Source organism: Metopolophium dirhodum, chromosome 5, assembly GCF_019925205.1.
Source record: "Metopolophium dirhodum isolate CAU chromosome 5, ASM1992520v1, whole genome shotgun sequence".
NCBI classification, from domain to species: domain Eukaryota; kingdom Metazoa; phylum Arthropoda; class Insecta; order Hemiptera; family Aphididae; genus Metopolophium; species Metopolophium dirhodum.
The window spans coordinates 7,464,976-7,490,869 of record NC_083564.1 but is presented as its reverse complement, the minus strand read 5'-3'; the positions used below and the strand labels follow the sequence as shown (position 1 = coordinate 7,490,869).

General features: G+C 29.1%; 3 protein-coding genes across 5 annotated transcripts; 2 read left to right on the top strand and 1 right to left on the bottom strand.

The window, feature by feature from the left end:
• Positions 1–108: 108 nt before the first annotated feature.
• Positions 109–10,736, top strand: LOC132945333 (WD repeat-containing protein 76-like). Of its 3 annotated transcripts, none has more exons than XM_061015046.1 (12): positions 109–318; positions 1,390–1,551; positions 2,137–2,229; positions 2,307–2,449; positions 4,448–4,553; positions 7,089–7,225; positions 7,314–7,474; positions 7,563–7,656; positions 7,725–7,863; positions 8,052–8,236; positions 9,068–9,189; positions 10,168–10,736. In XM_061015046.1, exons 2-12 carry the CDS (start codon positions 1,421–1,423, stop codon positions 10,330–10,332), a joined length of 1,476 nt encoding a protein of 491 aa, XP_060871029.1. In that variant the 5' UTR covers positions 109–318; positions 1,390–1,420; the 3' UTR covers positions 10,333–10,736. The 3 variants fall into 3 exon arrangements, with proteins under 3 accessions (XP_060871029.1, XP_060871030.1, XP_060871028.1); XM_061015047.1 differs by having other exon boundaries at positions 1,381–1,551; XM_061015045.1 differs by having other exon boundaries at positions 110–318; positions 1,400–1,551.
• Positions 10,737–11,719: 983 nt separating this feature from the next.
• Positions 11,720–13,104, bottom strand: LOC132945336 (density-regulated protein homolog). Its single transcript, XM_061015050.1, has 3 exons — positions 12,951–13,104; positions 12,205–12,499; positions 11,720–12,138 (listed from the first exon to the last, which is right to left on the bottom strand). Exons 2-3 carry the CDS (start codon positions 12,472–12,474, stop codon positions 11,884–11,886), a joined length of 525 nt encoding a protein of 174 aa, XP_060871033.1. The 5' UTR covers positions 12,475–12,499; positions 12,951–13,104; the 3' UTR covers positions 11,720–11,883.
• A 127-nt stretch (positions 13,105–13,231) lies between these two features.
• LOC132945334 (replication factor C subunit 4) lies at positions 13,232–16,248 on the top strand. Its single transcript, XM_061015048.1, has 2 exons — positions 13,232–13,482; positions 15,065–16,248. The coding sequence occupies exon 2, from the start codon at positions 15,079–15,081 to the stop codon at positions 16,156–16,158; it is 1,080 nt and encodes a 359-aa protein (XP_060871031.1). The 5' UTR covers positions 13,232–13,482; positions 15,065–15,078; the 3' UTR covers positions 16,159–16,248.
• The last annotated feature ends 9,646 nt before the right edge of the window (positions 16,249–25,894 follow it).

Genomic DNA, 25,894 nt, shown 5'->3' with positions numbered 1-25,894 from the left:
GTTGGATGATAAACATTGAACAGATAACAAAATAGACGCCGTGAGAATATCTGGGAGATTGTAAATTTTCGCGCTATTTTTCGGTAATGTAAGGTTAGTCGGATTTCATAATTGTAGATCGTTTCTAATTTTTTCCGAGTTCAGACCGTAAAAAAAATATTAAAGGTTCGGAGTTTCAGAGTACCTCACGATCATCAACAGTAAAAAACAGTTCATGCTTGTTCATGTGAAATTCTTTTTCACAATTCACTAGTCGTTGAATAGCTTCGACATTAATCGACCCATGATAAGGTTTGGTGATCTTTACTCTTTAGTAAGGTAAGGTTACTTTATCATGATTTAATCTTTAACTAATTAACTATAATTTGCTACTTTCCAAGTTTCTTTTCAAATTCCTAGCACTGCCCCATTTCCCTATAGACGAAAGTATTAAAGTAAACATCTATTAAATAATAACTATAAAATATTAAAATGTTTATAGGTCTCGATGAAATGCCCATTGTTATGGTTAATCTTTTTTCTATGGAAGTGCCCTAATCCCAATTACCCAATTACTAACTTATTACTACTCGCAGGACGCAGAAACTCAGTTAAGTGGGAGTCTGTTTGTCTAAAATGTTTAAGAAGACTTTACACCAACATTTGTTGTCTCTGTCTAAGTGCGTAACATAGCAAATTGTACGCTCAGTAAAACACTTTTAGCTTCGTTAGTTTAAAAATAAGAGTGAATTGACCTCTTTTAAAATTTAAAGGTAAGATTATTATCTAGACAATCTCATAATATTTTTATTATATTTTAATTTTAAAGTGAGTTATGAGTATTTGAAGATGTGACAATTTACAATTTTAAAATTCTCATAACTCACTTTAAAATAAAAATATAATATAAAGTTTGTGAGATTCCTAGATATTAATCTTATCTTTAAATTTTATTAGAGGTCAATTCACTCTAATTTTTAAACTAGCGGAGCTAAACGTGATCTGCTGAGCGTATGATTTGTTATGTTACGCACTTGTAAGACGAAGACAACAAATGTCCGTGTAACGTGCTTTTAATGGTCTAATAATATGATAGTATTAATTCCAGTATAACTGTCAAGGTATCAACCAATTAGGTACCGAATACTGCTGAGCCATTTTTAGATGTACATGTAGCTGACAAATTATTTACTTATATGGCTGACTTATTAGTTATAAATTACGACACGTCTAATATTATAAGCATAGTAATTATTAATGTTATTTTCCCATTTATAATCATACTGACACAGTACACAGCTAACATTTTTTGTATTTTCTTGATCCTTATTATGGTTGAATAATGTAGATTAATATTTATTATGTACCAAATACCTATAAAATATATTACCTATATAATAGTCTATTAAGTATTTTTTAGTTGGCGCTAAAATCTTGTAAGATGATTAAAATCGATAACTTATCGCCTTCAAAAATGGATGATATTGAAAGTATGTCTGATGATGAAGATGAAAATTTGACATATGAACAACAAAGAGAAAAAAGAATGAAAAAAAATGAAGAAATGTTGGAGTGAGTTATTTTCCCTGAAAAATATTTTTCTCAACAGTTAAGAAGATGTATGCCTTTGTTGTCTCCGTCTTACACATGAACGACATACTAAATTTTCGTTCACTAGTTTCAATAGTTTGCTGTTAGTTTTGATATTAAAATGATTTGACTTATTATCCATTTTTTAGATAATAACATTATCTGTGCTGAAATGTTGGCTTTTATTCGATATTTTAATTTTCAAGCGAGATATTTTTGATATTTCATATATCTATATCTTGCTTGAAAATGAAAATTTTGAAAAATCGGCAACGCTTAAGCACAGATCATGTTCTTACCTAAAAGTTTTATAATTGGTAAATTCACTCTAGTATCAAAACTAACAGCACACTATTGAAACTAGTGAACGACAATTTGCTATGTCGTATGTGTGTAAGACGGAGACATCAAATGTTTGGGTACTGTCCTCTTAAATATTTAAATATTAAGCCAAATACGGTAGGTCACGCTGTCTGATAGGTCACATACTAAACGAATACCTAAAATTTAAATCATTGTTCATCTATAATTTATTGATGGTTTAAATAATGTATATTAATATTTTAGTATACTTGGTGTAAATCAGGCTGCAAAAACATTGGTAAATTGTTTACAAAAACAGACTCCAGTTAAAAAAGCTAAACCTAAAAATACAAGCTTGTAAGTATTAAATGTTTTGATCGTGTTACTTTAATAATTTTAATTCAACTTCCTAAATTATATTATATTTTTTTTAGAAAACCTGAGAGACGTTCATTGAGAATAGCTAATTTGCCTGCATCTCAAGATTATCATCTCCCTGGGGAATCTGAATTAAAATCTAACAATTCTGAAAGTTCTAAGAAATATGATTCTTATGAAACTAATTTTAAAGATCAAAGTTAGTACCTTTATATATGTTTGCGCCGCCACCCTCACACACTCGCGCGGTTTGTTATGAATATAATAATTAGAGTTAGGATGTTGATGACCTAAAAACACACAAAAATGCCCTAAAAAAAATGCATAAATGCACTATAAACTTCAAAAAATGACCTTAAAAATTATCTAAAAAACTAATTAAGTTAGTGAAAAAACGTATTTATAAATAATAATTTTTATTAGAGATATGGGTGTGATAATGGGTGTAATAGTAATTTAAAATATGAATTATAAATATATTAAGCATTTAAATAATTTATAAATAAATTTCAATATTAAAAATAAATTAAAATATAAAATTTGAAAAATATCGGTATGGTGACCGTGAATGCCGAATCACTACTGATAATAGTTCCTTTTACTGCAATTATAAGCACGTCAATCAATAGGTCTAATGTCTATGTCAATTTAATCTTGTTTATCGGATTTATTCCATATAATTTATAAATATAATACTCGATAAGCGTGTATGATCGGCGTATGTCTGAAAGAGCACTTGTTTCATTAATATATAACACTCGAAAGAGTAAATCTTATCGGAACGCGATAAATGTAATCACAACAAAAATCCAGCATTAATAATATTAAAATTATTTTTACTACTTGTCCAAATCCAAAGTTAGATTTTAAATAAATTAGATTTGTTTCCAAACTTTGGTGTAACATTTGCCCTGAAATCTATAATTTAAGAAAAATGCCCCACATTGTACAAAAAGTACAAAAAATGTCTTAAAAGATGAAAAAATGACATTTATAGCTTAAAATGCCAAAAAATACAAAATAAAATTAGAATATTCTGTATCAAGGGAGCATGAAACAAATTTTTAGCTAGGCTAGCATTGTATAGAAGCAAAGGAAAAATAATGCAAAACTCATCAACATCTTAACTCTAATATTAATCATTAATTGAATTTCAGTCGCTTACTATTATTGTACAATAGTGTCCGTATCACATGTACATGATTTTATCATAATACAAGGTGTAAGACGCAATCGAACGCTGCCGACAGTCTGGTTCACGTAAAAGTAGTTCACCCAGCCGCCTTGTTTCTGACCAGCCAGTGCGCAACTGACCGTCAACGCGACTCATTAAAAAGTCAAGCTTATGTGCGCGAATTGCCGAAGCTTTTCTTTTATCATTATAAATCTGTAGGAGCTAATCTCCTTCTTAGTTTTTTTATTACTAAACATGTTTGTTTGTGTGCACCTGTCACCGCTCGTTTTTACTATTTTATTTTACTGACACTTGTATAGTCACGGTGGTGTTGAGTCATTATTATATTGTTTTTGTCTTTGCTAATAGTAATCGCCTAATATATTATTATTATTATGAGCCATAAAGGCAAACTAATATCTTAGTCAAATTATTATTATTATTTTGCCTGTTACATTATTATAGCTATTTTAAGACCAGCTGGCCAGACTGTGCTCCACAAAACTGAGTGTAGCGTACGAAGCAGTCAGTGACCGGGGCACACAGCCTATTTATTGTTCCGTTCCCGGCACGAACATTATACTTAAATTACTCATTTTTTTTTTGTGTCCAACACTTAAATAAATAGTCCCAACTCCAAATGTTTTTTTCCTTCAAGTCTGCTCACGCAGCCAATTTTGAGTGATTCTACCCGATAACAATCTTTTCCGCGATGATCTCTGTAGGAATGACTGGTTAGTATGAGATGTGGGGATACTCAGAACAAACCAATTGCATATTATTGTACTACTTTTTATCCAAGTTTAAAAAAATATCAGTGTGATAAGTGCCTTACACAGCGAAACCCAATCTATGTATTCTGTTTGTAAACTACATTTAAAAAATAAATTATGATCCGTTTCACCGCAATTGCCAGAGTATGTGCCTTTAAAGAAAACTTACTTTCTTTATTATTAATTATATTTTAACAAATAAATAGGTGTAAAATGTAATAATATATTAAGATTATTTTATTTAATTAAGGATCTATATCAATACCAGAAGAAGACTCTGATTTTGTTGAAAAACTGAATGATGACTTAGCCATTAAGGAAGCTGTTAAAGATTTTCATGTGTTACCAAGTCATAAGTAAGCAATAAGTTTAAAATTATTAATAATTATTAATTTATATTTTCCTATAATGCTTAAATTGGAAAATGTATCATTCTATTTGTATTTGCTTACAGACATTCACTATGTCCCATTAAAAAGTATATTTTTCTAAGCCTCATAACTGATATCTAAATAATTTCATTTTTCACTATTAATATTCAGGGTTGGGTTAAATTGGGTAATTTATCATAAAACCCAAAATCACCCAGAATTTTTCAAGGGTGGGTTTAAATGGGTTTTATTTTTTTAAAAAAACCATTTATACCCATAATAAAACCCACAAAATAATAAATTTTGTATTTGATTTTAAATCCTTTTTATAAATATTTTAATACAACTTCTTCCTATGTCCTAAAAGTTTTATCATTTAGTATAATAAATTAATTGGGTAAGATTTTATATTATGTTTAGAAGTTAGAATATAGATGGGTTTTAATTTATTATTAAGTACAGTACCTTTCGGCTTTAAATAACTACTATTGTCTATTCCTAAATTAGCAACTGCCAGTGTATGGTTTTGTTTTCAACTTCAATAAGGAAAAATATTTTGAAAATCTAAAAAAAGTGTTTAATAATTAAAAATAATAGAATGGGTTTTTTTTTTTAGCCAACCCTGTTAATATTAGAATTTAGAAGTCTCAATTAAAAATTTAAATTAATATATACGCAAACACGAAGTCTGTGTACACGTGAACGAAAAATGTATATTCACGTAATCTTAATACAATTTACTATCCGTGTTCATGTGTTGTATTATTTTTTTATTATTATTATTATAATAAGGTACTCCTAGCTTTCGCTGTCTATACCTAGATATGAAAGATATAATACATTTTGACGTATTAAGTGCGATAAATAAATTACAATTTTATGATAGATGAAAACAGTAGTTAGAGACTTAAGTTAGATAGTATCTTGAGGAATTAAGTCGTGCGGGCGACCTCGTTTGAGACGGCGCTGTGGAGGTGGTAGTGCATTGAGCCTGTTGACTTATGGATGGATTCGAAGAAGCTCACAACCGTGAGCTTGATGTGGTCTTGAAGAGTTGAAATTTTGAGGTATTTGTGTATGTTTGAGTTCCTTACGAACCATGGGTGTTTGTTATCGTTCTTAAAGCTTTGTTTTGAAATATTTGCAGTATTTTAAGATGAGTTTGTGCGCAATTACCCCAAATAGGGCAGGCGTAAGTGATTAATGGACGTAGTACTTGCTTATAAATAAGTAGGGAAAGTTTTTTTTGTAGCGAAGACTTTCTGTTTAAGATAGGGAAGAGCATCCCTAGACGTTGATAGGCCTGTTGAAGTTTAGATGAGAGGTGTGGCCACCAGGTTAATCTTTACGTTACGCCAAGGTACTTGACGGATGGCTTCCATGCGATTGGTTCGTGGTTAAAAGTTAGCGGTGGTGGAGTAGGATTACGGCGTAGACTGAATAATACACTTAAACTTTTTGATGGGTTAATTGATATTTTCCAGTTCTTGCATCAGACAGATAATGTATTTAAGTGGTTTTGTAGGTGTACAGATATTGCTTCTGGGTTGCGAGATTCAGAGTAAATGACAGTATCGTCCGCGAAGAGGGCTATGTTTGTGTGCAGTGATTGCGGGATGTCAGATGCATGTGTTGTATACTTCACGTATTGACGAATATTTGTGTAGGCGATATTGTAGAGCAGTGCAAATATTAATGGTGATCGGCCTTTATGTATACTTCAAGTGTACTAATTTATTTACTATTATTGTACATTACATGTAGATACTTGTTAATTAAAAAAAAACTATTGTAATAATAAGTGTTTCAAAAATTACTTTTACCTTTGTAAAATTGCCCAAACAGGCATTAATTAATAATAAATAAATAAATATGAAATAAAATTTCGCATGTAATGTCGTCCACACATTTAATCATAAATAAGTATACCTCCTAATATTGTATTGCACATTTATTTGTCGTGAGTACAATCTGGAGTGGATGAGTACTGTTAATTTTATCGAATAGCAACAATTATTTTACCAACAAGTATTAGCACAAGTTATTTTTTTTTTATTGTGTGTTTGCCAAATATTACATTACAATTTTTATACTAATGGGTAAAAAAAAAAGTTGGGTACTTGGGTATGGGAATATGTTAAAGAAAAAGAGATAAGGCATTTTTGAATTATGTGAGATGAAAATAATGAACATTCTTATGTTGGTAGAACAACTGGGTGTCTGGGTCTGTAATAAGACATTTAAAAATAATACATAAAGTTAATCAACCAGACATCAAAATTCAAGAGTTATGCACATCAAAAAATAAAATTTATACATTTATGTCTATATTGCCGTGAATTTATTCATTTTTTATCAATACAGCAATATATGAGATGAATTTATTAAATATTAATTTAAAATTATATAAATTTTAATATTTAAAATTATATAAATTAATTTTAATACGTGAAAGTGTGTACACGTGACAGCATAGGGAGCTGGAATTAATATATTAAACATTATTTTATTTATATTTAGATTTGTTCATGTGTTAAAAAGTCTGGATATGTATACACCATCAATAAAAGTGTCAGAAAAACGTATCTACTCTCTTGCTATTCATCCATCGGAAACTTCTTTGATAGTTGCAGCAGGGGACCTGAGAGGAAACATATGTGAGAAAAAAATATAATTAAATATTTTTACTATAGAATTTATTCTGTGATAATATGTTAAGTCATAAGTAATGATTCAATTTTGTAGCATTGTATAACAATAAAAATTCAGAAATGCGCGAGTATAGACTTCATGATGCTCCTGTTAATTGCATTTCATTTTGCACTTGGGATCCACATAAGTTGTTTTCAACTAGTCATGATGGGTCGGCCAGATGTGGTGACATTGTTAAACGAACTTTTGATATTGTCAGTAAAAATTTTTTCACTTCAGAATAGAGTTTATGATTTTTGTTTGTAACTATGTCAATTAAAGTTATACTATTTAAATAAATAGATCTATAAAACAGAATGGAGGAATCAAAGTAAATCAAAAATGAACCATGCCACATGGCACACTGAATTTGAAAGAAATCTCCTCATAGGAAATGGTATGTTTGTACGCATGACACCTTTTAACTGTTACAAGATATCAAAATTTTATTATTTTATGTTTAAGGTTCTGGTCATGTAGATTTGGTTGATACACGAACACCAAATAAAATTATTAACACTGCCTGGTGCCATGAAAGATCTGTGCGTACAGTTCAATGCCACCCATTGGAAAAACATCACTTTTTAACTTCATCTGGAATTGGGTAATTACTTATTGCTATTATAATATTATATTAAACTGTTAAATAATCTGTGATATTAGTGTCTAAAATTATAGCATTTAAATGTAGTTTTAAAAACATTTAGCTTTATAGTATAGACTAAAGGTAATATATTTTTATGATGTTTGTTCATTCACCAATAAAATATTATATTATATGTATACTTATAGAGAAGTTTCTTTGTGGGACATAAGAAAAATGACTGACCAATCAATTAATCCAGTTTTACAATTTGAGCATCCTAAATCATTGACAAGTGCATTTTTTTCTGCCTCTGGTACTAAGATGGTGTCAACATGTAACGATGACAACATTAGAATCTTTAATACTGAAAGATTAAATTCAAGTGTTACAAGTAAGTAAATAAACCTTAATGGTTTTCTATAAAAATTTTTATTAAATTATTTATTTTCCAATTATAAAAATACTGCAGCAGAACAAGAAATAAAAATTACCCACTTTGACCCAATTTTTACATAAAGCAAGATATACGCTAGTGCAGCAGTTCTAAGCCTTATTATATCTGCGTATCACCTACACAGTTTGAACATTTTCCTTTACCACTTGACTAAATAACCTTTTATTTTTGATTATCAAAAATGTACAAAAATTAAATTAAATATGAACAATTATTATTTATGTTATTATTAATATCAAATAAACCAAATAATATTTAGATAATGTAAACAATAATCCATTCCATTTTCTTTATAAGGGTAGTTTTTCTTCATGTACCAACTTTGAGCTCTCTGTGTACCACAGGTTTAAAAATGCTGCCCTAGTGAATTATACCAGCTGTAGTGGCAAAAATGTCAAAACTAACTGGACAAAAAAAATGTTTAATATGTTATAATTTTTTAAATTATTACAATTACTTAGAAGATAAATTGATAAATATAAAAATTAACTTAGAACAATTATCTCATGATAAAAAATATATAATGGTTCAACACTTCAACAGTAATATTCAGCTATCGTTTTGATGAATAAAATGTTATTCTTGATCAATTGACATGCATATCTTTCCCACTTAACTAAGCACTAAAAATAAGCGTTTTTCTATGCAGTTTTATGTAAAAAAAAAAACATTTGATCCAAGTGATGTGACCTAATTTGAGGTGCATCCGTGCTAGTCAAACAAGATCAATATTTATGAAATATTAATTCAAATATAATATTTTTTTAGAACCCGTAAACATAATTCCACATAACAATCATACAGGACGTTGGCTTTCTGTATTTAAAGCTAAATGGAATCCTGGAAGAGATAATGAATTCTTCGTTGGATCAATGCTATCACCAAAAAGAGTATGTTTAATAATTAATATTCAGTTACATTAAAATGGCTTTTAATAGAATATTCTTATATAGTATATACATTCCAATTAATAATTTAAAGGATTGTTAGTATGACTATAGAAATATACATTAATATATTGACTAATGATATTATATATTTAATAATTATATAACTAGAATAATAACTAGAATTTGAAGGCAATATAAATAATAAAAAAACTTAAAATATTAAAAAAGCTTTTTTATATAAAATAAAATTAACTACCACATACTTCGACAAAGTATTTGATGGATTGGACTTCAAAGTGACCTTCCAGCGTTGACCGAAGTAATAGGTGCATATTTCATACATACGTAATTATCTATACTCTATTCCACGAGAAAATAATAACTTTTCGCGAATGATCTGATTTGTGTGTTGAGAATCATGCTAACACAGGGTAGTTGGTAGGGGATGTGCAGTACTGACGAGAATCGGTTGGCAGACTGATTATTCTCTCGTGGAATAGTTCAATAGTTTTTAAATTATCATTGTATGTTGTATTTTCAATTAATACTTGGTTGATATTATTGATGGCTCTTATTGAGTTGTACCGTAATAAAACTACTTTGATCAATATTGATAATTTAACACAAAATATTAAAGGGGAGGGGAAGCATTTATTGGCTAAAAATAATGTTTACCCGTTAGCATATAAATTAAATGAAATACATTTTTCTATCTTTATCTAAAACAAAAAGGTATTTGAGTGTGTGGTGGTTTGATTTGAATAAAAGCAATTGCTTGTAATAGTTACTAATATTAATAATGAATTCATAAGTTGAAAAATACTAGACTAAATAAAAAAATATTTAAAATTGTAAATGACACTGGTAATATCATTAATCTTTATATGTTTAGTACAAACCTATGTAATTTTTATCAAATGTAATGAATTCTTTTATTATTTAAACATACATCATAATTAATTTCTTATGTATTTTCAGATACAAGTTTACAATTGTGCCGGACATGTATTGCACAATCTAATGTCTACAAATATGACTACATATTGTTCAGTCATAGAAGTACATCCCACTCAGGCTATTTATGTCGGAGGAAATGGATCTGGTCGTTTGCATATATTTAGCACCAAGGAACAACTAACATAAAACGTTATTTTACTAATTTATTGATTTATACTTTTTATACTAATATATAAGCAAAACATTTTTTTTTTACAAACACAAATCTATAGTTTATTAAGGCTTAAATTATCTTACCTACTTTAAGTAAAAAAAAAAAATCATTCTTTCAGTGATATACTGTAATATACTAACATAGTAACATGTACAATGTATATAAGTTGTAGCCTTGGCACATTATTTTACTAATTTGTGGTTGCCTTCCTAATTAATACTACTTGTATTTTTTATATTAATAATGTAACTCTAAAATTTGTTATAACATCTTCTGTATGAATTAGTTTTAAACTATAACCAATAGAATACATTTGGAACACAGATTGTTATTGTTGCAGTAAAATATTATACTATATATTCAATCGATGCTATTATGTAATTAAGTGTTCATTTGTTCTAGTTTTACTATCAGAGATTTGACTAGTATTTTTTTAGTACCTAAAATATTGGAATTTATATCAAGATTGTTTTCAATATTAGTTCTACTATCAAAGCAGACATCATTATGGTATTATTCCAATAGACAGAAGTGTTTAACTTAAAATATGCAATTGTGATTATATTGAAAGCTGATTAAATATAAATTTATAGCCATGAATTAAGAAAAAAACCGGAATGTACCTGTGAGGGAAACAGTTTACAAGCATGCCTCTGTTCCATAATATTCATATAGAAATGGTGTATGAATAGGTTGCACATAGGGCAGCTCGTACTTTTAGCTGATACAGTACCTACTAAACCGTAAGAGGCCTGCATGTTTCTCTGTCATTGCCTGTTCATTATTTATAGTCTACTCTATCTTAGCCCATGGTTATATTATACTCTGTTCAAGATAAGAAACGCAAACAGCGGCAGGAGTGTGGCAATACTACAAGGCAGGTATATAGATTGGTAACTTGGTGGGGAGGACAAACGGGTGTTACCTGAATGCCACCAACGAAAACCGGTCGCCGCCGTTTGCGTTTCTTATCTTGAACAGAGAATACTTATAACCAACAAATGATAAAATAGGATTTTATTAAATTCAAATTTTGTAGATTAACATGGTTTTTTTTTTTTTGGAAATTATTTTTTTCATCATACAGATGATCAATACATATCATATGTTGTCTATGGTTTAATTAATTTAAAATAATTATTTTTTTAGAATATCATAAGGAAAACCTAATATTACTAATTAGTAATTACATTTTTACTTCATTACAGAACAAATTAATATAACCTACTCATTATCTATTTACGTAAATTAAAAAAAAATATGTTATGATTGGTAAGTCAATAGAACGTCAGTCGACTTTTACTTTTTTGAAGAAGAGGACAAAGGAATTGTTTGCATAAAAAAAAAATAAATAACAAATAGGTGAATGGAAAGAATATATATCCCATAGCAATATATTGGTTACGTACATTTTTAAATATTCCAGGTGATAACAACGAAGATTAAATATTGACTTAAGCCAGACAAAACTTCAATGGCTGAATAGTTTATTTCACATTGAAAATAAATACATTTTATTGCGATCACCGTTTAAGATCTCCAAGGTCTTCAATGTAATCTTCATCAATTTCGGGCCATTTTTCAGGTATTATATCAAACAGGTCATCTTTGACATCACCTTGTATGACAATTTCATCTTCGCCTGTCACGCTTGATCCACAAGCAAATTTAGTACCAAAAAATTTAGCTGCAACTTTTAAATCAATGTTAAATGTACTCAAGCCAGTTACAACAGTAACAGATTTCTTTTTGCCTCTTGGTGCTCTGGATAAACATACCTATACAATGTCAATACATTCATAAATGAACTATTTTTGGGAAATGTTATTTTGAAGTCTACTTACTTGTTTGGGCCCATCATCTTTCTTCTTTGACTTAACCATACCTTTTCCACCACGTTTTTGACGTTTTTTCTCATCGGAGTCATCACCACCAGCAGTCCCACTACATGTCATAATCCTATTAAACTCATCAGGTAAATACTTTTCAAGCCATTCCCGGCAACGATCCGTGTCTGAGGAAAAGTCACAGTATTCTGGAGGAAGTGAACAGTTACCGCAATAAAACACTTTCAAAGGATATGAAGGCTTGGAATTTGATTCTTCTTCAGCCATGTTTCTTTAAGAATAATTTTGTTACCTACAAAAACAAGAAGACATTATAATCAATTATTAACCTTAAATTCTAATAATGTGTATTTTATAAATATTGAGTTAAATATTTTCTTATTATTAATAATTTAAAAAAAAAAAAATCATAACTTGCATTAGTAATTTTAGGTTAAACCTAAAACAAAAAAGCTAACTAACTACAGTTAATTAATAGGCAGATTGAAAACAACTTATAAACATTATAAAAACTATCTAAATAAAAAGTTTTTGCGTGTATAATAATAATAAACGCATGCATTCTCCTTGAGTTTTGAAATTTAGTATGTGTTAAAAATTATCAAATCATTGTCAATGAGTTGAACATTTTATTTTTTAGAAAATTTTAAAAATTGTTGAGGGATCTCAGCCCTCTTATCACTATTTGAGTCACTATACAAATTGCTAAATGTATAAAAGACTTAAGAATATCATCTACTTACTTTATACGGTGTATATTTTATGTACAATTATTTACAGAGTCTAATGAAATTTCAATGATGAATAATTACAGACTAAAAATTTAAAAAAAATAGGGTTTAAGTTGAAAACAATTGTATAATAATATAGATTTTCAATACAGTCTTATCAATTTTAAATAATCATAATCAAGACCGTGGTATAATTGATTATAAACATAACCTAAAGTATGACAACACGAACAATAAATTTTACATGGAACATGGAACATTTTTTTGGCGGTAAATGTACAAAACACTATCTACTATCACTCAAATAGTCAATACTCAATAGGCAATACTCAAATTTGTATCACACTAATTCTTCCGTCTATAGGACTTTCCGGCTTCCGCATTCTGGGGCTCTGCGCTACGTACTTGAACGGATACATGCAATATTCCTCAGCAGTCAGCAGTACAGCCTGAATTCTTCATTACAATTTCTTTGTTTGAATGTTAAGACATTCAGAATCAACGGCAGACGGACTTTAGTGGAGTTTTTAATTACTCGGAATTTGTAAGTAATAAACAATTAATAAATACCCACCAATAATCGTTTGTTTGATGTTTCATATTAATAAACATTAACAATTTCTAAGATCTTCGTATTGAACACCATAAAATGAATGTCAGTCTATGCTGTTATGGTTTTGGGATCTGTCTTATTAAATAGGTGTAGGTTGTAGGTATATAGGTTATAGGTACCTAATGCTCTTGTTTACATTTATTAATTTATTTATATTTATGTACAGACTACCCATTCACAGCAATTTTAAATTAAGTGGATTCCATGGTTAACTATTTTTTCATCAGTTTTAGCAAAGTGGATCCAACTTGAGTATTTTTCTCCATCATTATCCACAATTCGTGATCAAACAATTATCAGTAATTCTGCATCATATTTAGAAAGCATAAAAGTCAGTAAAATTGGGATTTGTTTTGAAATTTGGCTTAACAATGGTTAATAAGTATTAAACTTTAAATTATACAGATGTACAAAACAGAATTTACATACATATTATTTCCAATTATAGATGTCTTACATAAATAATAATTATAATTTAAGTATGTTAATAATTAAGGTAGAATATTTGCAATCATTGATACTGGTTTTTTATCAGCCCGCCTGACCTCATAAACATTGTATCGTTCCGCCACTCATATAGTCGATATATTGCATATTATACTAATAGTGATCATAAATTAATCAAATAATTCAATGGTTTTGGGGAAAGATGTATTATTGGTATTTGGTTTATATAGAAACCTTCATCATGTCTTTAAGGCCTTAGTATTTTTTTTTTTCATCATACTTCATATCTTCATAATTAACGACTAGTTTGCCAAATCAATTAGAGAAGACATTGATACCAATAATGAACAAATATATTATACCAGGTTCCATGTATTTTTCTGAATGCTCATAGTAATTAAATTTGTCACTAGGATTACTGCACATTTAAGTCATATTGATACAATTTAGTGAATCCTAACTCGAAGGCTCATACATTAAATGGGGAGATAATTTAAGATTTAGCAAATTAGTACCATAAAAAACTCCAAGGAACAGTAAACAATATTTTTAGATTCCTACATGGTGAAATTTATGTGGCATTCAAAATTAAATGATAGTTAATTATTACATTTTTAATTTTTGAAAGTATTATAGGTATTATGGAGCGACAATTTTAACAATGAGTACAGGCATGGAAATAATAAACCAGTACTTAACATAGACACTTAACATATACTTAACATAGACATATAAACGTACCATTAAAGGTTTTATGTCAACCATTTGTAGTGCAATTTTATAAGATTGTCTAGTGAATTTTAATTTTTGATGAACCATGATATTGTTCTTTACATTTTATGTTATAAAAGTTTTAGAAATAATTGGTTTGGTATTATTTGCACTATATTTTTGTATAAATAAAATATTTAAAAAAAATTTACAAAACATACATTAATTGCTACCTTCACTTTTTGTAGTTTGAATAGTGTTAGTATAATCCGTATTCTTTCTTTCTAAATATTAATTATCTTTTAATAATTACTATTTAAATATTTTATATTAATATAATTTTCTTTTATTATAGGAACTATAATTGCTATGGATTCTTTTCTAAAAACCGGAAAAATCAACCAAGATCAACAATCAACTAGCAGTGGTCTCAAGAGTAAAGATGGATCACGAGGAATTTCTAGTAGCACCACACCTTGGGTGGAGAAATATCGACCTCGTACAGTTGATGAGGTATCTGAGCAGTCAGAGATTGTGGCTGTACTAAAACAATGTTTAGAACAAGGTGCCGATATGCCTCACTTATTGTTTTATGGACCACCTGGAACTGGTAAAACTAGTACCATAATCGCAGCTGCCCGCCAGCTATTTGGAGATATGTACAAAAACCGAATGCTTGAACTTAATGCATCTGATGATCGTGGTATTCAAGTTATTCGAGATAAAGTTAAAACTTTTGCACAGCTTACAGCTTCTGACCGAAGACCAGATGGTAAACCTTGTCCACCGTTCAAAATTGTTGTGTTAGATGAAGCTGACTCAATGACAGCACCTGCTCAAGCAGCGCTTAGGCGTACTATTGAACGAGAGACGAAGACTACTAGATTTTGCCTTATTTGTAATTATGTGAGTTGCATTATTGACCCATTGACGTCCCGTTGCTCCAAATTCAGATTCAAACCTTTATCGCATGACATAATGCTAACTCGTCTTGAGCACATATGTAAAGAAGAAGGAGTAAAATGTGCACCACGGGTGCTGGCACGATTGGTTGATGCTTCCGGTGGAGATATGCGTAGGGCAATTACATCACTCCAAAGCACAGCTAGATTAAAAGGAGAAGATGGTATTGAAGAAGTAGATGTTCTAGAAGTTGTTGGCACTGTTCCAGACATCTGGTTAGATCGTATGATAGATATGGGTCGCATGTACGACTATCAAAAAATGGATGGTTTTGTGGAAGATCTAATATTTGAGGCATATTCAGCATCTCAGATTTTAGAGCAATTGCATGATAAAATAGTGTTTTCAACAGATTTAAAAGACAATCAGAAGGCAATAGTTTGTAAATCTATTAGTATTTGTGCTTATAGACTACAAGAAGGTTGTAGTGAATATGTCACTCTTTTAAATCTTCTATGTTCAGTTGCTAAAGCATTAAAAGGTTAAAATCATAAAGGCGCTTTGTAATTTTTTTTTCATATTTATTAAATTCATATTTTTACTTTGAACTATAAAATAAAAAGTATATTCAGGATATGCAGGATATCAATATTTTTTTAATCCTATATTTTAATAATTCATCCATCACTTTCCACAACTATACAATGTAATTCCATCACAATCAGTGTTGCTTTTTAAAAGTATTTGAGTAATTACAATTTTTATATGTACATTTATCACATCTATCACCTACCATAAATTTACAATAAATATTAAATACATGATGTCAATTGCAGCACATAATCAATGTGTAGTATGTATAGATAAAAATGTAAATAAAAACTAAATAAGGAAATCTTAGCCCTTAAGTACCTTGGTAATATTCCTTCTAGACCATAGCTCTAGTCTGTGACTGAAATTTAATACTGTATTTTAGTACTTATCAATATTCAATGGTATGGAGATCTTATAAACACTATAATATTCCCATTATTGAAGTGTGTAACTGGTAATTGGTTGGTATAATATAGATACTATACGAGTATGGAAGGCATATGAATTAAAGGGGCTGAAGTATACCATGTTTTAAGGAGTAGTGTTTATGTATTTAATATTAAATATAAATTTTGGTTCTGTCAATGTGTGAGAAGTAAATGAACATTAGTGTTTGTAATCCGTTATCGCACTTTTCGCGACGAAATTTGAATTCTCAGATTTACGTTAATAATCAAAATAAATCATGCTGCATGGGAATTCTTCAGAAAAAGGTATACTATTATATTTTGTCTATCTCTATACATAAAATGACTTGTCCTGAGTGATTCATCATCGTCTAGCCGGAAACGTGAAGCTATGAGTATGAAATTTGGACAGTAGTTTTGTTTTGTGATGTAGACACCCACTAAGAAAGGATTTTTCAAAATTCAACCTTACGGGGTACTTAGGAACTTGGTTTGGGGGAGATATACGTTTTTATCAAACATGAATGGTCATTATCAATACTTTGATCAAAATGTTAGCAGTAAAAAAAAGTTTTGGGGGGATCTAACCCCTAATCCCCCCTAATTACGCTCATGTAGCCACAGTAATTACCGAAAATGCCATATTTCGCTACTTTTATTATTTATTTTTATATAATCGTAGTGACATAATAGAATAGCCCTATCCTAGGTTGGGAACTTAGAAACACTAACAAATTTTCCAAGGTATGGTATTTTTGATAATTATCGAGGTACGGTATTTTCAATAAAATCCGAATATACCGTATAACTGGTAATGCCGTAGATACCGGTAAAAAACAAATACCGAATACCGGAATCAAAAAATTATTAACCGAGCTGCAGTGCTGGCGACGGCGATTTATGTTCGGTCAACGCGTCCGGACGATGACGGCAGTCCCATCTACCCTTGTCGTTTAGGACTTAACAACTCGTCGGCGGAGAAACTTACCTTGACTGCCGCTCAACTTGTCCACTAGACAGAGGTGCCGTACAAAATGATTCAATTTTCAGATATTAATATTGACCCAATTATATTAATATGACGCTGTTTATACGACGATAATATGATGAAAATATCACCAACTGGGTTTTTTTTTTAATGAACGAAAAATCAGTGTATAATAATGTAAATATGTGACTACCTAAATGTATGTATAACATAAATTTAACTTTGCACTTACTGAGCTGATTTTCTGCAGGCGCCCCTGTAATCTTGGATTTAAATTTTAACCTAATCTAACCCTAATCCAACGAATGGAACATCGCGTATTATTATATTATAATATAGTAAAGTTATATTATTTTTTCTTGCTATAGGCGAACCAAGATCTCTAAAAAATAAAGATGCTTATTAGAATTTAGAAGGATGCCGCAACTTGCATTTGATGTATCAGCAAGTGTACGTCGTTTGGCTGTTTCGTAGGTTTTAAATATTTTAATATGAATAATTATTGAATTACTGACCTTGATGTTATCAAGTTTAAAGGTTTACAACATTGTTTGCATTTTGTTGTCACTTGTCATCGTTTTCTTTTTCGATATTTTAATTTTTGAAACGATTTAGCATTTTTGAACTAATATTTTGGCATATTGTGTTTGATATCGGAACAATACTTTCAACGAGTTAAACACAGATAATGACACAATTTTGTTGCCCTTATGTTTTATATAGGTCAATTGAGCGAATTAATATTAGAGCGTAATATTAACATTTAAAACATTTTTAGTAAATATTTATACATTGGCAGGTAGGTGGTATACTATCTCAATTCCTGAAATTATATACAGGCACCAACCTATCAGTTTTTTGTATTTTCGTTTATAGTGTTAGTGGCAGTGACTTATACATTAATCATTTATGTAGCATTGTGTGACAGTGTAAAGTGTTAATGTGTTATATTATGGCGTGAAGTGCTACAAAACTATTGTTCTATACAAAATATAGTAATGCTGCGTAATATAAATGGTTATAATGTATTAATGTATAAATGTAATGACAATAATACGTATTTCAGTATTTGAGATTATAAGTTATAACCAATAATCATTATATCATTAGGTACTATAGTATTGATACATATACCTACCTATTAAATTATGTAAATTAACGTAACTATTAATTATCATATATACATTCAGTCATTTAAACAGTGTTTTCGAAAATAATTTTAAGAGGTACCACTATTCCAAATATATACAAGTAGTATTTGTAAAACTACTCAAATTAAGATTATAGTTAATGTCGACTGTCATTGTCAAAAATGTGTTTGAACTTTTAATAAAAAGTGTATAACAAAGTATTTAAAATACATTCAAGCAAAGAATCAGATAAATAAAAAATAGTTAGGTATTGTAGCAATAATACAATTATTATTGTATTATTATTTATATTATTACATTGCCTTTGCGGTAAAATAAAATTCGATTTAAATGAATTTCGATTCAACAATATATAGTATTGAAATATTGAATCATTTATATTTTATATCTACTGTGAAAAAACAAACTGTTCGATATGATCAAAAAACTGCTTAACATCATACTAGTCATCAATAATTCAATATCTCCAATAAATATTTAATAAAATATAAATTATAACGTAGCTATAACACGTAAATTCTGTGATGGTATACCTATCTATAATCTAGGAATTTAATTTTATATCGAGAGCTTATACATATTATAGTAAGTGTATTTGTATCTATACTGTATATGTATATATATGTATACAAAAAAAAAATTAAAATAGCTATTCGTATAACTGACTGCAACTGTACCTATAGGTATAACACACATACACACACGCACACATATATATATAAATATGTTTATACCCAATACCCTATATATATATAACATTCATGTTAATCCAGGATATCGTGTTCAAGTCTAATACAGATTATTAGATACAAATATGAAATATTTAATAACATTCGATGTTTATAAATTATGATAATGTACGATATTATATTGGATTCATTTATGTATATCAGTCGCCAGTCGTCTGATAGAAGTTTCAAGTTGTTACTGTTTGAACGTTTTCAATTATTTTGCTGTCATCAACAAACACGCTTCCGAATTATAGCCCATAGCCAGAACTTCTGACTTTATTACCTGTAACGTTCCTAAATATTATTATTAATAATAATAATATTAATAAAATATAACTTCAGTCTGCAGATGATATATTATTATCAACGACGTGTGCAAACAACGGTGATCATTACTCATTATGCTTACTAATAAGTAACAACGCAATGCGGGGCAGTCACATTTAACGGGCAGACAATTATTTTACGAAATACGAATACTAATTAATATAATATAATATTATAACGATATACCATAGACGTGTGCCAGACCTCATCTATCGCGTGCTCTGAACCGAATTATATATGGTATAAATCTATTTCTCGAAATTTTTTTCCCACAAATACTAAATTGCCGACTTAAAAATGTTTCGAAAATTGTACGAAAACTTACTGTTTCAAAGTTACGTGGTCGATATACCTATTACGTATGCTAACTTATTATAACCACCAGCGACCAGCAGGTCACTCGTCAGGTAATCGCCTATCGGTTATGCGTTAGCTTAGGTCCAGAGTCACCAAACGTTCCCCCCCCACCGTATTTTCCCCTCACGAACTATACAGCCTACACAGTACACGTGTGTATATGTTGTTCAAAATCGGTAAAATGCTAAGTAGGAGACTTTTGACTTGATAAAGTTAAGTTAAAGCTGTTCTGTAACAACTGACTGTCAGAGAAGTAACCAATGGAGTTGGCATTTAATTGGTTCTTGTTATTCAATTTTAACAGATGAATTGGGTATGAAAATGGTGTCCGCAAATTGAGTAGATACCTACTAAAATTGTTAACAGTATGGGACCAAATGGAACATCGCGTTGAAGTGAGCTTGGAAAAGAAAAGAAAATTGATCTTCTAAAATCTAATGACTCAAATATAATAAAATTAATTATTATAGGAGATAAAACGTAGGTTTATGAATATGATTCCAAAACAAAAGTCCGGTTGTCAAATTTGAGGATGATAATAAGACCATTCGTAATACGATGGAAGAATTAAAAGCTATAAAAGCTTTGGCGGAAATACAAAGACGTTTTCATAAGTGGAAATACCGTTGGAAACACTGTATATATAGGAGCTAAAGTATACACTATTAATTTGAAAAAAATCATTTTAATATAATTTACAATAAATTTTTTCTTTGGGTATTTATTGGACACACCTTGTAGGTACATATTTTTTATGTACCTACTACAATTAATAAATATGTTAATAATTAATATACGCTTGCCTTATAGGTACTCCCACAATATAAAAATTAATATGACCATGATTAGAGGTAATACGACTGATAATATGAGTGTATGAATATACATTTTTTAAGTTTTGCTGCTAGGGTACTGCACATAATTGTCTACATTAGAGTCAAAACAAATTCACCAGTCGTCAGTATCACAATTCACAATTTTTTTAATGTTTTAAATCTATACTAATATATAAAGCTGTAGAGTTTTTTGGTTTGAACGTGCTAATTCTCAGGAACTACTGGTTCGAATTGAAAAATTATTTTTTTATTGGATAGTCTATTCATCGATGAAGGCTATAGGCTATATAACATCACCCTACGACCAATTAATAGAAGTGCTCAAACAGGGATTTTGAGATTTACGATGGAAATATTTGTTTATTAATGGTTCCTATTGGTTATAGGAGAAATAATTAATAGAAATAGTATTTATTTAATATTGGTTGCTATTGGTTAATCGGGCAGATCAAGTACAAGCATGCATCAAATCGAATTTTCGCACATTGCCTACCAGGGTGGCTGAGTTGCACTTATCTAATGCGGTGAGTTACACCAAAAAGGAGTTGAACAATCACAATTTTTTTTAAGAGCTGTCATTTTTTACGGGCCACGAAGTGCGCAGTATAAGCTATGTTATGTATATATTAATGTTATGTGCAGATCTCTGGGAAGAAGATAGGCTAATTTAAAAAGTGTTAAATTTGGTTTTTTTATTCATCGGATTTTAGTACGGTTAGGTTAGGTTAGGATTATGTATTAATTGACTATATTAATCCACCGTATTATATCAAAATAAACTTGGTATAACTTTGATACTTTAGAGTTAAATCATACACTTACGTACAAACAGCACTGGGTTAGATACCTGATAATATATTGCTGCGAATCAGACTTTGTATTCCAGGCAACAGAAAAGTTAAAATAAATTTTGAACACCATACACCGAATATTAAATAACGAATTGAACAAAGTTTGAGTCACATAGAGTTGGTACATTTAACGGGCAACGAAGAGCACAAGATCAGCTAGTTATTAATAATACTAATACAATTAGGTATTATTACTATTAAAATTAAAGGTAGGATTAGTTGACGCCCGCCAAGAAAGTATTCTCTGCAGGCTTAGTTGATACCCGCCACTTAAAATACCTCTCGTATTTTCGATATTCTATTCATCATGCTATATATTTTATCACACCGCAAAAGCACTTCCGTTATAACTCCGTGTAAAAAAAGCTAAGTTTAAAAAAAATCATCTACTTAGTAGGATTAATTTTAAAGTTGAACACTTAGTTAACATGATGTTTAATTGGCAAGGCGTTTAAGTAAATATAAACAAATAACCACCATAAAAAAATAAAAAAACAATATGTTATCACTAACAGAAAAATTGTAATAACGGTCTGGTTTATACTCCCCGATATAGCCCCCTCTACACTAAACCATACGCTAGCTTAACTTTCAGTTAAATCAAATTGAACTGGACATTATTGTAATAACTTTACAATTAAAATCTTATTTGTCGTCATAGGTATTTATGATATTACAAAATGCCATTTTACTTAGTTTTCATATTATATCACGTCTTTTAAATGTTTAAATGCTTAATCATTACTAAATGTAATGTCTCGGAGTTATAGGTCTGTACTTTGTGCTGTTAGAAAATATGTTAGTTTACAGAAAACGGAAAATAATATATTCATTATTATAAATGCAATTTTGGTTACCGTTTAATGCGAACAATTAATATTAATGATAATTATTGTAATCAATATTCAATAATAATATGTTCTTATAATAATTGTTTTCTAAAAATGTACATAACCAAAGTAGTTTTAAATTTTTAAATGCATAAGTAACAAGTTTTAATTAATTTGTGTGATGTTTATAACTGCGAAAGTAAACAAATATGCTATAACTTATAACTACCCATGTATTAATAAATTGTACCGTAATTATGCATTTTATTATTTTAATGATTATGTTTGCGTATTATTTTATATACAGAAATGTCAATGTTTGGTATTATTGTGCTAGGTACACATATGTGTACTTATAGTTTATACTAATCAACTTTACATGTTGACTTTTGTTTATTACACTAATTATTTGTGTTTAATGATATGTTTTATTTTTATTTTTTGAACACCATAAATATAATATACACACCAAATATATCCTGTTTGTCGGTTACATACTTGTATTCAGTAAAAAGATGACTATAAGTATTTTAAAATAAATAGTCATCTAGTAGACTGTATAGTACTATATGTATAGAACTATGTCTAGTACTACTGTACTAGTGTCTAGTCATACTATATATAGGTATATTCTTATTCTTATAATGTATGCAAACAATTATGAGTTATGACGATTTCAGTTTTACATTTTAACGTCATTGTTATTAGAAACGAATTGTAATTCGAATATATATTATATAGACACATGGTGAGTTGTATATTATACTACATATTATATTGTGTATAATATATATATATATATACATATATAATATATATATACTAATAATATATATATCATATATGTGTAATGTATATATGAATTTATTATATACCTATAATATATTCCATATTATACTGGTGTAACGCAAATAAAACGGGAGATAGGTTGATAGGTCATATAGGTGGAAGAATACTTTACTTATAATGTATATTTGTATACACAATATACATTTATTATATCTGTTATATTATACAGCAGCTGCTGTAGAACACAATACCTTTTATATACTGCATAATAGATACTCCACAATTATTTATTTTCCATTAAAGCAATCCCACCAACAACATTTTTAAAATAATGTCAATCCCTATGGTATTTAATATGTTGCGTACCTGCCTGAAATGTGTTAGGTAAATAATATAATTATATACACTTTAAACTTACTGTTATAGCTTTTTATTTATATTCTTATCTAAGATAAACAACCAGAATAGAATGTGTTTAATCGATACATATACAAGGTGTAACCCATAGTCGCAATTTGGGGGTGTCTAGTGGGGCTTAGCCCCTCCTAGTTTTATTTAAGCACCCCTAAGTTTTTAAATATATTCATTCTTAAATCCACCTAACAAACAAATTATGCGAGTCTGTATTGATTTTATAAATGTAGCCCCCCCCCCCCCCCCAAATCAATTGTCCAAGTTGTGCCTATGGCGTAACGGGACTATTTGACAAATATAGTAACATTTGTAATGGAAATGTATTAAATAGTCCTGTTAGACCTTATATAACATATTATATAAGACGTGGATGTATAATTATTATTGTATTAGGTATATTTAATGAATAATGGGTTTTCGGGTTGTACGAACATTTTCCGAAAAGTTACGTGAGTAGGTAGGTAGTAGATATTGATGATTTGAATGATGATAATATAAGGTTTACAATACAATCTGCTGTAATCTCCTATATTATAATAAAATACATTTATTATCATATTTTATGGGTATGTAAATATTGTAAATAATATGTTACTGTACTGCTGCAGCTTGTCTCGTTTGCTGTACGCCTATATAATATATTAATATTATGTACCATGCTGGAATGCAACAATAAATTGTATGAGCGGCGAGCGCGACGCGGAAAAGACTACCAAATGAAAACAATTAAATTGTTATAGTATAGTATAATAGCCAATGGTTTTCAATTAGTTTTGAATGTGTTTTGATGGAGTTATAGGTTAATTAAAAAAAATTACTGAACTCGTCGCGCTCCAGAACAAATGATCTTTTCTTTAATAATTATTTAAACATTCACTCAGCGCATGAGCTAATGCAGGCAGGCGCCTATACATATTGCACTATTGCAGGATATATTAACCATATCACCCATGTTACAATAATATACGATAGCCAATAGGTAATTAAGAGATATATTGAACAGTATATGGCATTAAGGATACAATCGTACATCGAAACAAATATATTAACAATTTTTTGTTCATAATATTATAAGGGAGTGAGAGAGAAAAAGAAAGAAAAATCAATTATTATTTACTAATAAATAATAATAATAGTACAATATTTAACAATAATAAATAACAAAAATAAAATATTACCAGACGGTCGGGCACTTTTAACGGATAACGTAGTTTTTTCCCAACTCTATTAATACAGCCATTTTAAAAATTGTATATTATTTACACAACTACCGAAGTCCATAAAAGAACATTTTCCCCGATCCACCATACTAATATGATGATGACCCCTCTGGTCCTCCATACAATTTACAAACCATATAAATTAATGGAATGTCTCGATTCTATAAGAACTTCTATAGACGTATATTGTTTGGTGTACATATCGATCGGGGATAGACTACAAAAGCACTGTTGTAACAGTAATACAGTATTGTATATAAAGTTATAATTGTTATTTTAACACCCTTGATATTATACCTAGTGGCTAGTGATATAGAAAATATAATATTTATTCACCATTAATCACCCCGTATTATATTATATATAATAGTATATCTATAATCTATAATAGTATAGACAATAGATTTTTATGTTATTTGATTTATTTTGTATAAAATAAACAGGACAATCCAAAAAAAAAAACAAATAAGAATAGTACAGTATATAATATATATTATAATTAATGGTATAAAATAAGAAAAAAAAGAAAATACTCAAGAAACTTGGCTATTCACAGAGTAAAAGATGAGTCCTCATTGGCAAACCGCATCATACGCGTACGATTAGAGAATTTAAGTCGGCCATATTATTATCTTCAAATGATTACCATTTTTCTAAGAATTACAATTTTTTTTATAATATAAAAGTTAAATAGGTACCAAATAACTAACTAATAGTAATATTGTGTCTATACTCTATATAATATATATATATATATGTATAATAATTAATAATATAATAATATATA